General features: G+C 42.3%; 1 protein-coding gene across 11 annotated transcripts in view; it reads left to right on the top strand.

The window, feature by feature from the left end:
* CUX1 (cut like homeobox 1) overlaps positions 1 to 16,753 on the top strand; it is a 269,998-nt gene that overhangs the window by 126,170 nt on the left and 127,075 nt on the right. For all 11 annotated transcript variants that reach the window (XM_065694954.1, XM_065694955.1, XM_065694950.1 and 8 more), the window contains exons 5-8: positions 7,779 to 7,916; positions 11,198 to 11,321; positions 13,279 to 13,355; positions 14,151 to 14,217. In XM_065694954.1, the coding sequence (XP_065551026.1) occupies positions 7,779 to 7,916; positions 11,198 to 11,321; positions 13,279 to 13,355; positions 14,151 to 14,217 (406 nt within the window). The remainder of the gene's footprint in view (positions 1 to 7,778; positions 7,917 to 11,197; positions 11,322 to 13,278; positions 13,356 to 14,150; positions 14,218 to 16,753) is intronic.

Below are 16,753 nucleotides of genomic sequence, written 5' to 3'. Positions count from 1 at the left end.
AAAACCAGAGTTGGCTAAACAGAGAAAAAAATGCCCCAGTTCTAAAAGCTGGGTCTGAAAGAAGAGAGTCTGGAGAGGCAAAAATGAAGGTCTGGAGACATTGGTGATTATCCCCAAAGTGTTGTGCAAATCTTTGCACAAAGAAGTGCCTGAGGTGGGGAGTGAGAGGAACCAGTTTAAAGTCCAGGCTGCAGGCGGGTGATTTTGAGCAATGTCGTGGTGGTGGCGGCTGCTGCTGCTTTATTTTCCACAGTCGCCTGGGATGCTGCTCCAGCCTTCGGGTAGTCCAGCACTGAGGAATGTAGAAATAGCTCATAATCACTTCAGCCTTCCTTCCCTCTGGGGTTTGAATTCAGACACACAGCATAAAATACACTTTTGGATCTGGATGAATGCACGCTGGTAGGGCATACTGTTAGCATTACAGTTATTTTCAGATGAAGTGCAAAGTCCCAGCCAATTCTCGTTTATAGTGTTCATCTACTTTATCCTTATGTTTTGAAACCAATGTGAAAATAACTAAAAATAGCTCTGTCACCTGAAAATGTGGCTTGAAATTTGGCTTGTCTGATCACACACTTTGGGATATTTTTTTTCCTTTCGTTTTTCTTGTTGAATTAATAATTGGATAAAATCCTTTGTAAAAGCTCGAATAAATATTCAAAGGAAGAAATATCCCTAAAGCATACACTTTAAAAAATTTATTGTGTGGTTGTCAAGCCCTATTTTACTTGGTAGGCTGGAGGCACGGAAGGAAGAGGGGAGGTGCAGATAAGGGGAGGGATGCAATGAATAGAAGCAGGAAGAATGTGCCGTGTAAGAGCAAAGATATCGCTGTGGGCTCGGTTTGCGTTCACCTGAGGTTGTAACCGCAGCACCCTTTGAAAGCTGTTGCTCCAGGGAGTGGAGTTAAAGCAGCCCCAAGCCTGGTGCCTGGAGCGGTGCAGAGTACTTGGGGCACAAGGGTCAGGCACTGGTTGGGATGGGGAATATTGGACTTTCCCTTTCTTGGTTGCAGGAATGTGAACTGGAATTAGAATAAACCCTAGCTTTCAGAGGGTTTAGTGCTTAAGTCTGTTCAAAAGCTTTTAGGAGAAAGAAGGGATGATTGTGGCAGAAATGCTTTCAAACATTGTGGAAGGTTCTTTTTTCTTCCTATAATCTCAAAGTAGGAGGAAATGAAACTTTGAGTACAAGTGATTTTCTGTAACCGTCCTTTGCATTAGCTCCGTGTGTAAGCAGTAAATTCCAATGTCTTCAGCCATTATCAGAATATTAACGATCAAGTGGGAGCATTTTCAGTCGCACTGGCTTCTCTTGGAACTCATTAGGCCCTTTTTCAGCTGACATTATAATACCATAAAATACTGTATCACCTATTATCCCTACCCCACTTTTAATATTAAAACCTTAGAATCCAGAGGATTTATTTTGGAAACTCCTTGGAAAATACAGGGAACTGCAATGCAGTTCATTAAGGAGTCAGTCATTTACTCGGCCTTATGTGACTTTTTTGGGGTACTAGGGTGAGAGATACATCTCATAATCTGGGGCAGGGCCAGAGCATCTTTCCTGCAGTAGCCATTCTCAAACTGGTAGATAAATAAAGGATGTTTTTAAGGAACAGCCCACAAGATCTAAGAACAACATTCTGGCAAAGGGATCTATAGGATTGTGGTCAGATTGGTTGTATACCATCTCGCATCGTTTCACTTAACCCGGCAAGCCTTGGAGAGTGCTGCCACAATGAACTTTGGCTGTGATTAATGGGGAGGAAAGGCGCCGGCTCGCAGCGACTTCCCCGTCCCCATGCAGCGGGTCGCATGCGTAGGGCTTTGTGCTTTACTGCTGTCATAGGCCAGCACAATTTGGGATTCTGCTCTTTGCTGGTAAGGAAAATGAGAGTCCCTCACCCTCTTGTGGGCACTTTGAATTCCCTGGTACAGCCGTTACAAAATGCGCTTGACAGCAGGAGGGTGAGAACACTGCAAAAAAGTGGGGAAAAATAAAAGGGAGAGATCCCAGTCCTGTGGGATGGGGGAGCAAGAAAATCTGTTGAATTCTTGATTGAAGGAAGAACCTTTTTATGTTTTTTATACAGTGAGGAGTCAGAGAGATGATGAGCTTTGTTTCAAACAGAATTAGGGCTATAACTCTTCTGTCCCTGGGCTACTAGAGTCATAGGGGAGAAGGAGGAAAGCTATCATTTATTCCATGAAATCTTTGTCTGAGTCTCCCTAGGCTATTTCAATTTACCCCTGAAATTTCTGGGGAATAATTAATGAATTAATTAAGTATGCTGTGAGGTGTTTGAATATTCAAAAGCTACAGTGTAATTATTATTTTTTCTAAAACACATTTTCAGGTTATTTTCAGATACGCAGCCTCCCACCAAAGCCCTTATTGCTCATAGAGCTTCTTCCTGCCTCTAACCCCAGGCCTGTTCTCCAACAGCAAGAGAACAGCAGTGATAGGGCTGAGGAGCATCTAGAAAGTCACAAACTTGTGGTGACAGAAGCATTGTGACAGCAGAGCTGAACTTGTGGCTTTTTTAGACACTGAAATCACGTTAATAAAGTTGCGTTAAGGAGGATTTCATCCTTTTCTCCTCCTCCCTTACCATTTTGTGTAGGCGATCTCTAAGAGAGCTTTGCTTACAGCGTGGTTCAGGCACCAGAAACACGGTCTTGTTGAAAGCAACGCGTTGCCTTCGATGAATTATTTTTAGACCCGAACCTTAGGAAACACATTTCCAGCGATATAAAATATTAATTGCCCCTGTAGTTCTGGCGCAGTTTCATAACTTGCTTTCTTCGCATTCCCAGCGCACACAGGCCTGTAACGAAGAGGGAGGAGGGGGGTTTAGGAGAAGTCCTTTGTTTTGGAAGAGTCTCTTCAGGAGCTCCATTTTAAGATACCGGCGGCACACATTTTGCCAAGGAGGATGGCGAGGGCTCTTACGAGCGCCGCGCTGTGCGTGCAGGGGGGTTTGGCCGTGGTGCGTGTGATGGGTGCGCAGGGCGTGAGCCGCTCCCGCAGCGCTGCCCCGCGGGCCCTCCCGATCCGCCCGGCGCGATCCAGGCCGCGCTTTGCCGCTCGCTCTCCCCGCCGCGCCGCCCGGCCCGGTGCCCGCCGCGGGGTCCCTCTGCCCCCCCGCTCCCGGCCGGTGCCCGGCCAGCGCCCGCCCTCCGCCGGGGAGGGTTGACCAGGCCGCCGCTGCGCCCAGGTGGGGATTGCCGGTTGCTTCCTATGGAGGGGCTCCCGCGGAGCAGCGCGCCGCGGCGGGGGCCGTATAAATTATATAGGTATAAAGCATTATGTATGGAGAAGGTGCTCTGTAAACCGCACGTTTAAACAGTGACACGCTTTTTCCACTTCGTTCGGCACATTCCCTCCTGCCCCCCCGCGCAGCACATCCCTCCGTCCGTCTCAGCACCAACAGGTCCCGCAGCCGCCGGCTGGAAGCGGGTCCGGTGGGGAGCAGCTCCTGCCTCTCCCCGGCTCCACAGCCCGCGGCCGAGGTGGTGAACGAACTTCCGAGCCCGTTCTCCTGGAGCCGAGGTGGGCTTTTCCCCCCTCTCCTCAAATAGCGAGGGTGGTCCCAGCATATATCGAGACAGCTTTTCATCAGTTGCTCATCAGCATGCTAATTGCTGTATGACTAATTATGCCCTGAATTCCAGTTGATTTTCTTAATGAGACAGCTGGGTTAATTATGTAATCGTATGATTACATTAGCCTAGAGTGCCCTGGCGCAAAGTAACGCAGGCAGGAGCGTGATGTCATGGCAGGAGCCGGCGCACAAGGGGGGGCATTCATTGCTGCCTAATGACAGGGGAGGGCAACGGTACCTACAGCGCTCTTTGTGTAAACACTTAGATTGAATTATTAAGATCTGTGTCTTTTTCCAGCTCGCAGAGTGAGGGAGGAATGGGGTTGCTTAAACGAAACTCCCTTTGGATCATCCAGCTGGTCACCAATAGACCTGCTCGACCTCCTGGGTTGAGGTTGGGTTTGGGGAGCAGCCGGGGGTTGTGGGTGCTGAGGTGCTGCTGTGAACTAGTTGTGTAATGCATTGGTTTGGCAAGATCAGTCTTCGTGTTTCTTTTAAAATTGTTCCTAAAATACGTATCGTACATGCATAAGCAGCAGCGAAAAAAATAGGTCCTCTTGCGCTGCTACTCAAAAAAGATTTATCATCAGGGCATGTGTATGGTGTGGGAACAGTCTGAGAGGTGTTTCTGCGGCTGCATTGCATCAGCCCGCTTGATGTGAAGTATTAGCTGCTAGAAAAGTTACGTTACATTTATAACGGTATTTTTTTCACCTCTGTGTTCACCGAGACACGTCCATCCACCTCCTTTGTGAGGATGGAAGCTCATCTGCAAGGGCACCAGTGTGGGATGTCACAGCAGTGAGTGCAGGGATGTGCTCAGGGAGCTGCTCATGGAGCAGCACCTAAAGGCAATTCCTTGGAAAGTAAAGGCAGGAACAGGCTTTGCAGATACCAGTTTGAAAATCCAGCAGTTGCAGTTTCTCCTTTGGTAACATGGAGGATGCCTGATCAGGGGGCAAATCCAGATGTGCCTAACTGCATATAAACGCACCATGTGAAGGGCTTCTTTGTGGGTGTGGGATGCAACAAGTGCATCAGGAAAGTAGAACAGAATAGAAAGCAATAGAAAAAACCCATACCCAATTTAGTATAAAAATAGATGGTTTGATGTACTCGTGGGCAGTAATGATCTTGCGAAACACTTTTTCAAGTTCTGGATGATCAGATTCCTTTTACCCATTTTCTTATTCCTTGCTTATCCTGTGCCTAGCAGGGGCTCTGAACTTTTCCATCCTAGAGAAGATTCAAACCAAGAGAATAATTTGCCATGTTTTCCACACTCAAGCGCTAAGTGAGACGATTTTTCTCTTTTACAGACTCCAGAAAGGGCATTTCCATCTTTGCCTCTCTCCATGAGCTTGTGCCCCTTGATTTTATTCCCCTTTTTTTAAACATGTATGCCTGTTGTTTGTGTAATGAATCGAAAGTTTTGGTCCATTGCTTGTTTAAAAATTCAGTGACCTCCTGCTAAATGACATGAAACATACTTTGGAAGTCTGGTTAATATAAAAAGGGATGCTTTTTCATGCATGTGTATGTTGGGGAAAGGAGAGGAGTTTTATTTATTTTTAAATCCACTCCACTCAGGTAAGAAAAAAGTCACTCTGACCGTAAGGTTTATACTTGTCTCAGATTAAACCGTGTTTATAAATACTTCAGCAATCATGGGGGGTTAGGGGTTTTGAGATTAAAGATCATGCTGGGGCTGGCCACGAGAAATGAGGTATTTGTCTCTGCCCAAAACGTCTTGGTCATTTCATTGTCATGCACTGATTAGTTTTCTTTAATGCAGTGTATAAAAATTAAGTCTAAGAGGTGCTTCAGCCATGGGGGTTTTTTTGCATGTCCTTAAGCAGTATTTAGTGGCTGTGGGCCATTAGTCCTTCAAATAGGCTCTAGTAAAGTTTGAAGTCTAATGCTCAGAGACTGTTCTTACGTTTTGTTTGCTCTGTCACTGTTTTGCTACTTGAACATTAACCTTTAATAGAGCTAAATTAAATATACATATCCTGATGAATAATTATGCGATGGCAAGCATTTTCATTTTGTACATAAAGCTTCTCAGGGATTGCAAATTTGACTAAAGGTTTAGTCATTATTCACTTTATAATGCCCATGTTATTTTTGTCTTTTAATTCTTTACTGATTTAAATATAAAAAGCCTTGTGTATTTGGAGCAAAGTGCCTCTTGTGGGTGTCCTGGCTTCTCACAATGGGCATGTTAAAACGAATGGGGGGAAAAGTGCACCCACAGTTTCATGAAGTTCAGTTTCTTTCACTGTGGTGTTGTAACACTGTTTGATAGAATTATCATAGCTGAGGCTTCAGATCCCTGCCTGCTGCGTTCTGTGGTTCCTGTAGCAATTCAAGACACAGATAGATTGGGACAGTCCAGCCTTTCTTTATGTTCAGCAGCTGAATGTCCTGGGCTAGCTCTCTGGGAGAAATGCTGAGCTGCACAAGTGTGACAGAACGGTCATTCCCGATAAAGGCCGGCAGACCTCCATGGGAGAGGGGGATGTTGTGACAGCCTGTACCATAATTGGACCATACATAAATATTGCAGGGCCTTTAACTTGTGCTACTGCTGTGACTTAAACTTTATATTTAATCCCTTACCTGTACCCCCTGTCTCTGCCATAATAACATTTTAAGTTTGATTTATTATAAATATTTTAATACAGATAATAATAACGAAAAGTATTTGGCCTAAAAAGCATAAATGAAAAAGCTATGTAGTCATAAACTATGTATGTGGAGAGAACAGATGACAAGCAACCTAGATTTTGTATTATGAACAGGGTAATGCCATAAGCTGTTGAAGAACCAAAGTAACAAAATGCAGCAGGCTGCTACTTATGATGTCTCTGAGCTCAACATAACCCAGTACTATTCTTCTATAAACTATGAAACAACGTTGGCATATTGAAAAAACACACAGGCTCATGCTTAATGTGTTAACAGAGGTACAATAGACTTATTATGTGTTTCCAGAGACTGAGGGTGGTCTGAAAAATTAATGACTGTGGTGGTTGAAAATTAAGTGAACTCCCTAATATATACTGTTGTTGATCCACTGAGTTTGGTGTTTAGCATTCCTCAACAGGAGACTAAATCTTTGCAGCCATTTCACAAGAGATGCTGGCGCCCATAACAGAAATATAGTCAATAATCTTTTATAAGTCCATCGGACTCCGGCGTTTTCCTGTTCCTGCTGGGAAGAACTCCCAGAATAAATCACGCGAGATGTGTGCTCAGGACTCCCTTAAACTGATGGGGATGAATATCAGGGAGTAAATGCTGAGAGGGCATTCAAAATAATTTCTAATGTCTACTCGATCAGTAGTGTAAGAAAATGAGGAAACAGGAGTCACACCCCCCAAGGTTCATAAGGTTCAGCAATTTCTGATTATTATTGATCTATCAATTAGAAAAAGTGTAGCTCAGATCTCCATGATCAAACAACCTTTCTGAGCTCAGCTGTGCAAGAGGGCAGAATTTGCTTCAGAAACTCCCTCCTGCAGAAGCGGGGGTATGTGAGGGGCTGTCAGTGAGCTGTGCAGTTTGCTTCTTACTCAAAACCTCTTATTTTGCAAACAAAAATGTTAAGCTTCACACTCTTTGTATTACATACAATGACTGTCTGCACCCAGGGACACTGTTTTGTGGATCAATGCTGGGAGGAAGTTAGTATGTCCCGGTTTCATAGAATCCCAGAATGGTTTGGGTTGGAAAGGACCTTAAAGCTCACCCAGTTCCAAACCCCTGCCACGGGCTGGGACACCTTCCACTAGAGCAGGTTGCTCCAAGCCCCATCCAGCCTGGCCTTGAATGCTGCCAGGGATGGGGCAGCCACAGCTTCTCTGGGCCCCTGTGCCAGCACCTCAGCACCCTTGCAAGGAGGAACTTCTTCATAATATCTAATCTAAATCTTCCCTCTGTTTACAGCCATTCCCCTTGTCCTGTCCCCATGTGCCCTAGTCAAAAGCCCCCTCCAGCTTTCTTGTAGTTCTCCTTTGGGCACTGGGAGCGGCACTAAGATCTCCCTTTAGCCTTCTGTAGGCTGAACAAGCCCAGCTCCCTCAGCCTGTCTCCATATTTGTAGGATAACATAGGTACAATGAACTATCTCTTACCTTTTATTTTACCATTTCTTTTTCAGATCCAGTTCCAGCCTTGGATTTAGGACAGCAGCTTCAGCTGAAGGTTCAACGTATGCACGATATTGAAACAGAGAACCAGAAACTTAGGGAAACTCTAGAGGAATACAATAAAGAATTCGCCGAGGTGAAAAATCAGGGTAGGTTGCAAATGCATTCTTCTATCAGCTTTCACTGCATACTGAAAGTTAAAGATGGGGATTAAATTCAGTTTTATTTCTCTCAGGTAGAATTGACAGTAGCATTGAAATTCAGTAAAGAAAGCGTAATAGTATGTTACAGCCACTTCTATATTTATGCATGTATAGATATGACTTTGGGGAGACTACTTGGCTTTCTTTAAACATTTTGTCTACTATAGCACCAAGTCAGAGAATGGGGCTGTTATTCTGCGTATTTGGTTGTAGCTTTCAGCACTACCTGAAAATTACACCCCTGACTGAAGCTATATGTAGATACTTCGGGAGAGATGGTGCTACTCCTGACATCAAGCTGGGTGTGGGTGCCTGTAGCACGTACACGTTACACAGGCAAACACAAAAGTCCAGTATTTTATACACACATACAAATCTGTACAAAGTAGAATGTTCCCTATATGTTCTTCCTTATCTAAATCTGAAATGTATTACTGGAGTACATTCAGCAGACATACTTTATATTTACTCTAGAGACTATCCATAGAGCAATGTAAATACAAGCTAATACTCTTTAATTATTTAATGAGACCAGAGTACATGAAAATGCATGAAAATCTCAATGAGATTTAAAGCCCGGAGTCTTTAAGACTGTTAAAGTTTTCCTGTGATTCAGAAGAAAGTTTCCTGCACCAGGAAACCAAATCTACTCAGTTGTACACCTATTTGCCTTAACATGGGACTTTCCGTGTTTAATACTCAGTTTTGGGTGGTGGAAGGGGGAATTGTCCAGTACTGGGGAAAACTGAGAGAGAGTTTTTCTTAATGTTATAGAACTGTTGCACTCAAGTGAGTAACACTTGAAAGCTGTGATAGCAACTAAGTTGGTTCTGTTACATCTCATTTTCAGCAGAAAGAGCGTATATTGTATATTTTGTTTGACCACAGAGGGGGTGACGTGGAGAAAATAGGTATCAGCACACAGGGATTCAGCCTGGACTGAAAGAGGTGTCTTGTGGGAGCCAAAATGCTCTAAACCTGACAGTACTTTTACTGGAAATGCACAGTAATTGCGGTTCCCCCTGCAGAGTTTTCCTGGGGCTGTGCATCCTGTGCATCCAAGCATGACACAAGGATTCATCCAAGAAAGTGAAAGATCTTCCAGGGGGTTTTGCTGCAACCACTCATAAACTGGCATCTTTTATTTTCCCTGTTGGCTACTAACTTCCTTTCTGCTTTGCCACTGTAGTCTTTGCAGTGTTTTTCACTCCAGTGCAATAGTTTTACACTCCATTTCAAACAGGGATTAATAAGATATCCAGGGAAAAGCCTGTTGTTAGCTAAGGGTGCTCTGATCAGTTAATCTCTTTGTTTGGAGGGCTGTGTATGAGCTATACAGTGCCCGTAAGAACTCCTTCCAAAACTGGTATAAATGGCAGTGGCTAACAAGCTGTGGCTGACCTACACAGTAAAGACAGCACTTAGTTCTTTGGGCAGTATATGGATTAAACTGTGCTTGTCCAGCACATCTTTTGTTAGGTCTCTAAAGGTAAAACCAGATTTTGTTATAAATCATATTTTTCCCCATATCTGTGCACTTCTTGCATACATTTTTGTAGTTTCATTTTCTTTTACAATGAAACATTAAAACTTTGTGAAGATGCAACCATATGCATTTCCGTGAGATTCTTTTGCTCTCTGCTTCTCCATCTACCTGAATACTTTTGCAGATTTATGTCTGAAAATACCTGAAGCAAAGGTGTCTCTGGTACAAAGAGTACATCCTTTCTACGTGTGGATGAGCGTCCTTTTGTCTGTGTGGAGGAGCATCTTTTGCTTGTTCAGGAAAAGATCACAATCTGTATTACTTCCCGGATCTCAGAGGAGAATTTCCCTTTGCTTTAAAAAAGAAAAATCAGAAGTGACACGTCGTTTTCGGGGCCTGTTACTCAGTAACAAGCCTCATCTGGCCTTTGCGGGGCTAGCAAAATCCCACTCCTTCATTCAAAAGAAGCTGGTTTGCTGGCAGTCGTTTTTACCATTCTTCCCCCTAGTTCCTTATGGTCACAGTGGCCCAAGCTGCCACCGGTGTATTTCCCAGGCAGCAGACCTTGTTGCTAGCTACTCTCTGGCTTTACACTTCTCAAAGTGGAGACTTTGCAGAGATTATGTATGGTTTTGTGTGATAGTATTGAGAAACTTTTGATGTGCAGAAGTATATTTTCCTAAAGCATTGTTAATGGCATCTGTTACTAAGCTGCTGTCTTTAACCCCCCACATCTCTGTGTAAGTACACTGAAACGTGTTGCTAGCAGCGAGTCCTCTGGCAGTCTAACACTTTTTCCAAATTCCATTATTGTTACAAAGCATACTCTGGTGAATGTCCTGCTTTTCCTCTGCTGAGCCCTATAAGGATCCAGTCCTTTCCTGTGGGTGGGATCAAAGGGCTTTCATGCAGGAACGGGTGAGGGCACGTAACAAGATGCTGTCCATCAGAGACTGCGCTGTAGCTCTGCAGGTTTATGCATCTTCTCTCATCCATTACCAAGCACAGCAAATGTGAGATAGCTTCTTGAGCTGAGAGAAGAGTTTCTGCAAATTCCCTGGAAGGCTACAAGTGCACTCAGAAAGTTATAATAGTAATGCTTGTGCATAAAACCTGGTGTTAGTGGCAAGGCAGTTAGAGCAACTACAATATGAAGGGCTCCAGAGTGTCTGTTGAATCTGATCTACTGTTAATATAGCAGTTAAATCTTAACTGCTGTATTTTTCATCAGTTGTGAAGCAGAACGTAGCTGTATCCCAGATATGTGTTCAATTAGTGTTAGATTGCATCTGTGCATGAGCCATAGTAAAACTGCCTCTTTTTACATGAGCACAGTTACATGAATTAGCTGTCCTGTGTATAAATGCATACTTAAACCTACACTGGGACTTTATTAATCTCCACTCAGCAGCGAGCTAATTTTAGACTAGTCAATAGGGTGATATTATATTTTCCAATTGATTCCCCCCCTCCTTTCTGTTTTTTAAAGTCATGTTAGGAGAACCTTCTTCAGTCTGCTTTCCAGCAAACTCCATTGATCCTTCTCAGCCTGAACACTTAAAGTTCAATTTAACATTTAGGGAGTAAAAGGTCTCCAAAGGGACTCATATCCATTGATTTTGTGTCAGAGTTGAAGAGCTAAAGTTTAAAACACACTGAGCCTACAGGGTAAAGAAAGCCTTGTGTTGTGGAACCACGTGGAGCTGTGTAAACTCATTCTTCCCCTATTGTTTTTCTGTAGAGGTTACAATAAAAGCACTTAAAGAGAAAATCCGAGAGTATGAACAGACCCTGAAGAACCAAGCGGAGAATATAGCCCTTGAAAAAGAACAAAAGTTACAAAATGATTTTGCGGAGAAGGAGAGGTGAGTGTTTATGTGCATGTGTGATCTGTCAGCACTGCAGAGGAGGAGAGATGTATTTCTCTGTATTTAATCTTCCCAGCCAGGACTCGCTGTTCAGTGCACTGAGACAGCTCATATATTGAGTGATTGTGGCGATTTATGTGTTTGACACGGAATCATTTGATACTCAACTTTGCACCGAAAAACAATGGTGAAAGTGTGGAAGTAAAACAAGGACAGATTGTTTCTTTGCGGTAGTGCTGCGTGGGGGGTGTCATGTTCAGAAGGGTGCAAACCTGCTTTTCTTCTTCACTAGCTGTATTGTCCTTTGTGACACTAATATTTCTCCATTAGCTGACAGTGTAATTCAGTCTGCTGTGTCTGCTTTGTGTGTCCCAGTACTATTGTAGAATCTGCACAACCCTGGGCTGGGCAAGATGAAGCACTGTACCCAAGAGCAAAAAGGAGCATCTCCCCTGCTCCTGTGGTAACATCTAAGAGAGGGGATGTGCTCCTGAATTATCCTGAGAAGGATTGCACATTCCTACGTGTCAAAATTAAGAAGTATTTTAATTACTTATTGATTTTTGGAAGCATCTTGGATGCATTTCTAGTCTTCTACAAACAAGCAGGAAATGTTTGAATCTTGCAGGTCAGTGAGCAAATAAATCAGCAAGGTGAGACTAAGGGTCTTAAGAGGGATTTCTTAGGCTGCATTCCTACCTTGTGAATTCATTTCACCCGTGGAACAATAACACTGAAGCTATAATATGTTCAGCTTAGCGTGGAAGCCCTTTGGTTTGCATAAGCTTTTTAGTTGATGGGTTGGTTGGTTCAATTCAGGTCTGTATAGGGAGAATCTGTCAGTAAATGCAAAGTTTTACTGAATCCATCAATATCTGTGGTTATTTTTCAATAAGTAGCGTGTAAGCAGTGGCTTTACCAAGTGCAATTTAGATATGCTTAGAACAAAATGGCAGGTCATGGAATGCAAATAAAAGTGTGTATAAGAGAGGTTTTAAGTTCTCAAACTATATAACTTGGTATGAAGGGAGCTGATGCATGTTTCTGGCTATAAATGGTTATTAACCTGGTCAGCAGTGTTGGAGAATAAATGTGTGCGCCCTATGGAGTGCAAGTAGGATGCTGGTAGTTTCATAAGCCCTTCCACAATTCTGAAATGTGCAGAATACCTTAAAAGCCAAGTCATAAAAAGCAGCAACTCCTGGGAGATGCTGGAGCAGCTCCCTTTCAGAGATGAGTTTTCTAACGCCTGCAGTCAGCCTACAGCAAGGAGTGTATTGACTGTATGGCCAGATGATGTTGGAACGTGTATAACTGACACAAACGAGAAAATACTGCCTGTGGACATAAAAAATGTGAGCATATTAAAGGTTTGCTCATGTTATATGGAAAATATCAGTGTGAGATTTGTTTTGAAATATGTGTGTTCTCTTAAAGAGTAGCTAATAATATTACTGCATTTGGCATCCATTAGAGCTATGATGAAACAGCTGCTGCATCTATGCGCTATATCAGTTATGGCAACAAATTTCTTCATTATGACAGTGAAATGGAAATGTATCATTCTTCTTGTACTAACTTTGTACAACAGAGGGTGCCTGGTGACAATTTTCTCAATGTGTGTGACATTTCCAAAACAAATTATGCTCAAGAAAACCTTCCACTAAAGTTGTCATTTATATAGCAGTCAACTCTTGTATAATGTTCACAGCTTATGTTATGAGGTGGCTACACTGTTAAAATTTTAATAAGTGGGACTGCAAAGTATGAACAGTATCGCAGCGTGACATGATTTATGGGTCCCGTTGAAGCACCTTGTAGTCTGTGTGGTGTTGTCAGTTGTCTGATGACAGTTGAGACATTTAATCACTCTATCTTCCAAATTTGCAAAATACGGATAAGTTGTTTAACATGATTATGAGCTCTGTTCTCACCTCTTCTCTTCCCTTTATAGAAAATTGCAGGAGACACAGATGTCGACAGCCTCGAAGCTGGAAGAAGCTGAACACAAAGTTCAAGCTTTGCAAACAGGTTTGGCATCGCTTTTCTGACCTCTAGCAGTGATTAGACTGGAGGTGGGAGGATAGAGATCATGAAATGTATCAAGACTGTGTGAACCAGCTCTTGGAAGTGCAAAGAGCTCAAACGTGCTTTGTGCATTGGACCTTCTTTGGGGCTTCACACCTTAAGTCAGCGCCTGTGTTGCAGCCAGTCTATTGGTAAATACAGTGGACAGGGCCAAGCATGAGGCAAGTAAAGTGTTAGAGCATCACTGCAATTAAATCAGACCATGGAACGTCTCATGTATGTTGTGTTTTGATATGGTTTCACACATTTCTGATCTATGATAAACACGTGTAGTGATCTGGGTTCGGTACAAACCTAGTTTCTACCAGTGTGTCTTGCCTGGTGCTACGACTTGCTTACCATTAATATTCATCTCTGCATACTCAGAGATTCCAGGCCTGGACACATTTTGTGTAGTTTCATATGAGAACACAAGAAATCGTATTACCTGAATTACTGCAGTAAATATTTCAAATGAATAAGCAGTTAAGCCAGCTTAATAGAAATTAATAATGTCTAGCTTTGTTAATCGGAAACTGGAAAATTTGCAGTGTAAAAGAAATACCTTAAGAAATTGTGAAAAATCAAATCTGTGTTTTTTCTAAGTCATAATGGTGCCTGGGTAGAAAGATAAAGCAAAGAATTTTTCATCGGGAAGTGTACGGCTTTATTTGTGGCTGAATAAAAGAAAATGAGAGTAGTCTTTTTGCTTTTCACTGCTGTCACAGTGCTGTAATGCCTCATGTTTATGCCTTTTAGCCTTGGAAAAAACCAGAACAGAACTATTTGATCTGAAAACAAAATACGATGAAGAAACTACTGCAAAGTAAGAATTCGCTGTTTTCTTTCTATGTCTTCCTTCAGGGTATCTCTGCTTTTTTGTTTTGCGTCTGTCTGCTGGAGACAGACGAAATGGAAGAGGTTCAGGAGTCCAAATTTGTTGGAAAACATGGTCATAATTTGGCCTCCTATAGAGAGATTATTAGTTTTCATATTTTCTTCCACCCAACGAGTTGCTTTTCCTGGCACACATGCTCCTGCATTCCTGGGTTCATTCTCAGGTGCTGCGTCTCTCATGTATAATATATACTGTGTACCTCTGATACTGTGTATTTCTTAGATTTTATTTAGAAATAGGGCAGTTTCAGAAATAAGATATTTACTGTGATCTTCCAACCTTGGTGAAAATAAAACTTGGTTTAGTAAAGGATTTCTCTTTCACCGTTAGGCACCCGGCATCTTTCTGCTTTTGAGGTAGCCGTCATCACTCTCTCAAATTCACCCCAAATTACTGAGTAGCATTTTATGGTGGAATTTTCTTGTTTTCAAGCAGAACATGAAGGTAGCCTCAAAAATATATATCCCTGTCTTCTTAATGGCTACTGTTTCCAATTATCCCCTGGGTTTTTTTAACAATCATTGCAGGAAACAACAAAAGAGAGACAGACTTCTGCTGTTTTTCTTTGAACCCTTCATATTTAAGGAACGTTACTAATGAGAAGGAATTCTCATGATCAGCACTATTAAGCCCAAAGAACCATTTCTGTGTCTGGAAATGGGATGGGAAAGAAGCAGCCATTTCAGATGGGTGTCCTTTGGCTTGCTGTAAAGGCAAGGGTTGGAAGACGCACATCGTGTCCCTGTGGCCACTGCCCGCATCCTGCAGAGACCCAGCTTCACCCCCACTTCCAAGTAGGCTAGTGATGGGGTGAACAGAGAGGAAAACCCTTGCTCCTCCAGCTTACCACCTGTTCTGGTACAGGGTATATGGTTAAGAGAAGGCTGTTGGCTGTCTCTGTATTGGGGCAAGAGAAACCATAGCCTAGGCTTGATGGAGGAAGGAATGACATGGTCTTGGTGTAGCCTGTAGGTAAGTGCTTTCTGGTGTGGCTCATGGCAGTCTAGGTAATACAGCTTTTTCAAAGCTAGTCAAATTGGCAACAAATTTTAATTTCTCAGGATATGGTTCTGTGATCATTGAGGATCCGATTCCCCACTGAGTACATGGAGAACTTGGAGCTTACAAAATTCAGTCCATAGTAGTTAAGAATCAGCACTTGGAGTCAAAACACCTCTTACGTGATTCAGGAAAATCTTTTAGGTAAATTTGGGGTTTGCTCTTTATGTCCGCTTTCCTTTGAGTTCCATATAAAGGGATCAGAAGTCTTTTTGCTCCCTCATTGATTTCCTCCTTCTCTAACAGACACATCCTAATGATGTTTCTGATGGAGCCTTAAATTAGTGCAGATTGCCTCTATTTTTTTCCTGCACGTAACTGATGCTGGCAGCTCTGTTGCTGTTACTGTTTCTTGCAGTCACTTCTGTGGGAACAGTCAGAGATCAGGGCTCAGTGGTTATAGGCACTGAACTTAATAACCCTTCACCCTTTTTAATGTTTTTGTTTGCAGAGTGCTGCATTTTTTAATACCGTGGCCCTAAATACTGGAATTTATCTTATACTGAGCAAAAAATCGACTCTAAAATGTTTGTTTGCATTTCTAATGCGGTTCATTGTGTCAGGGAGATTCATGCGGAAATATTTCATATGATCTTGAATACGATTCTTACCTAATATGTAAAGAATGACATAAAATTAGTAGCATCTGCAGTAACAAAAAGTTTATTGTGTTCTGTAGCAGAACAATTACAAAGGCTGGGTCTAAAATACAGTGATCGTGGAGCTGGATCCTGAAGCAGACATTAAGCATGTACTTTATCTCTCAGACTAATGTGCTGTGAAAACAAACTTGTAGGACCTAATAACAGAAGAAATATTTTATCATTGTTTTGGATATTTATGGCAGGAATAGTGCTTGCATAACAACAGTCATCTGTGGAGTTTGTAGCCTAGATTTTGCAATATGGAAATCTAGAAAAACATGAAAAGGGAACTGAATGTAGACAGTGAAATTGAGTCATCTATTTTAATTGTAAAAGCTGGGAGAAAGGCTGAAGAAACACCAATAAAAATGGTGAAAGACAGTTTGATTCTTTTCTACAAAGAGCTCCTCTTTTGATCTAAGTGAAAAGCTACTTGTATTGCCAGTTTTAATTTTCTGTTTTAAAAACATGTGATTTTTATCTTAGGCCAGAATTGTTGGTTTTACAGACGCTTATTTGATGCAGATGAATTGGAGTGCCTTCAGGAAAAAAAAAGATAATTGTCAATTTTTTAAAGCTAACAGTGCTTTTAAGATTTTCAGTTGTGGAATAAAGCTGTCTTTCAGCTGTTGGTAACTTTGAAAATCTTTCAAGCAGCAACAAAAAATAGAAGCAAAAGAAATACACAGTAAATAGTCTTCATATCAGCATTAAGGGGTCTGGATTTTGTCCTGGTGACTGGTTCTTGTGATCTTAAGGTT

Source organism: Lathamus discolor, chromosome 14 (genome assembly GCF_037157495.1).
Source record: "Lathamus discolor isolate bLatDis1 chromosome 14, bLatDis1.hap1, whole genome shotgun sequence".
Classification (NCBI taxonomy): domain Eukaryota; kingdom Metazoa; phylum Chordata; class Aves; order Psittaciformes; family Psittacidae; genus Lathamus; species Lathamus discolor.
Note: the sequence above shows the minus strand (reverse complement) of the source record. Positions and strands in the feature narration are given on the sequence as shown.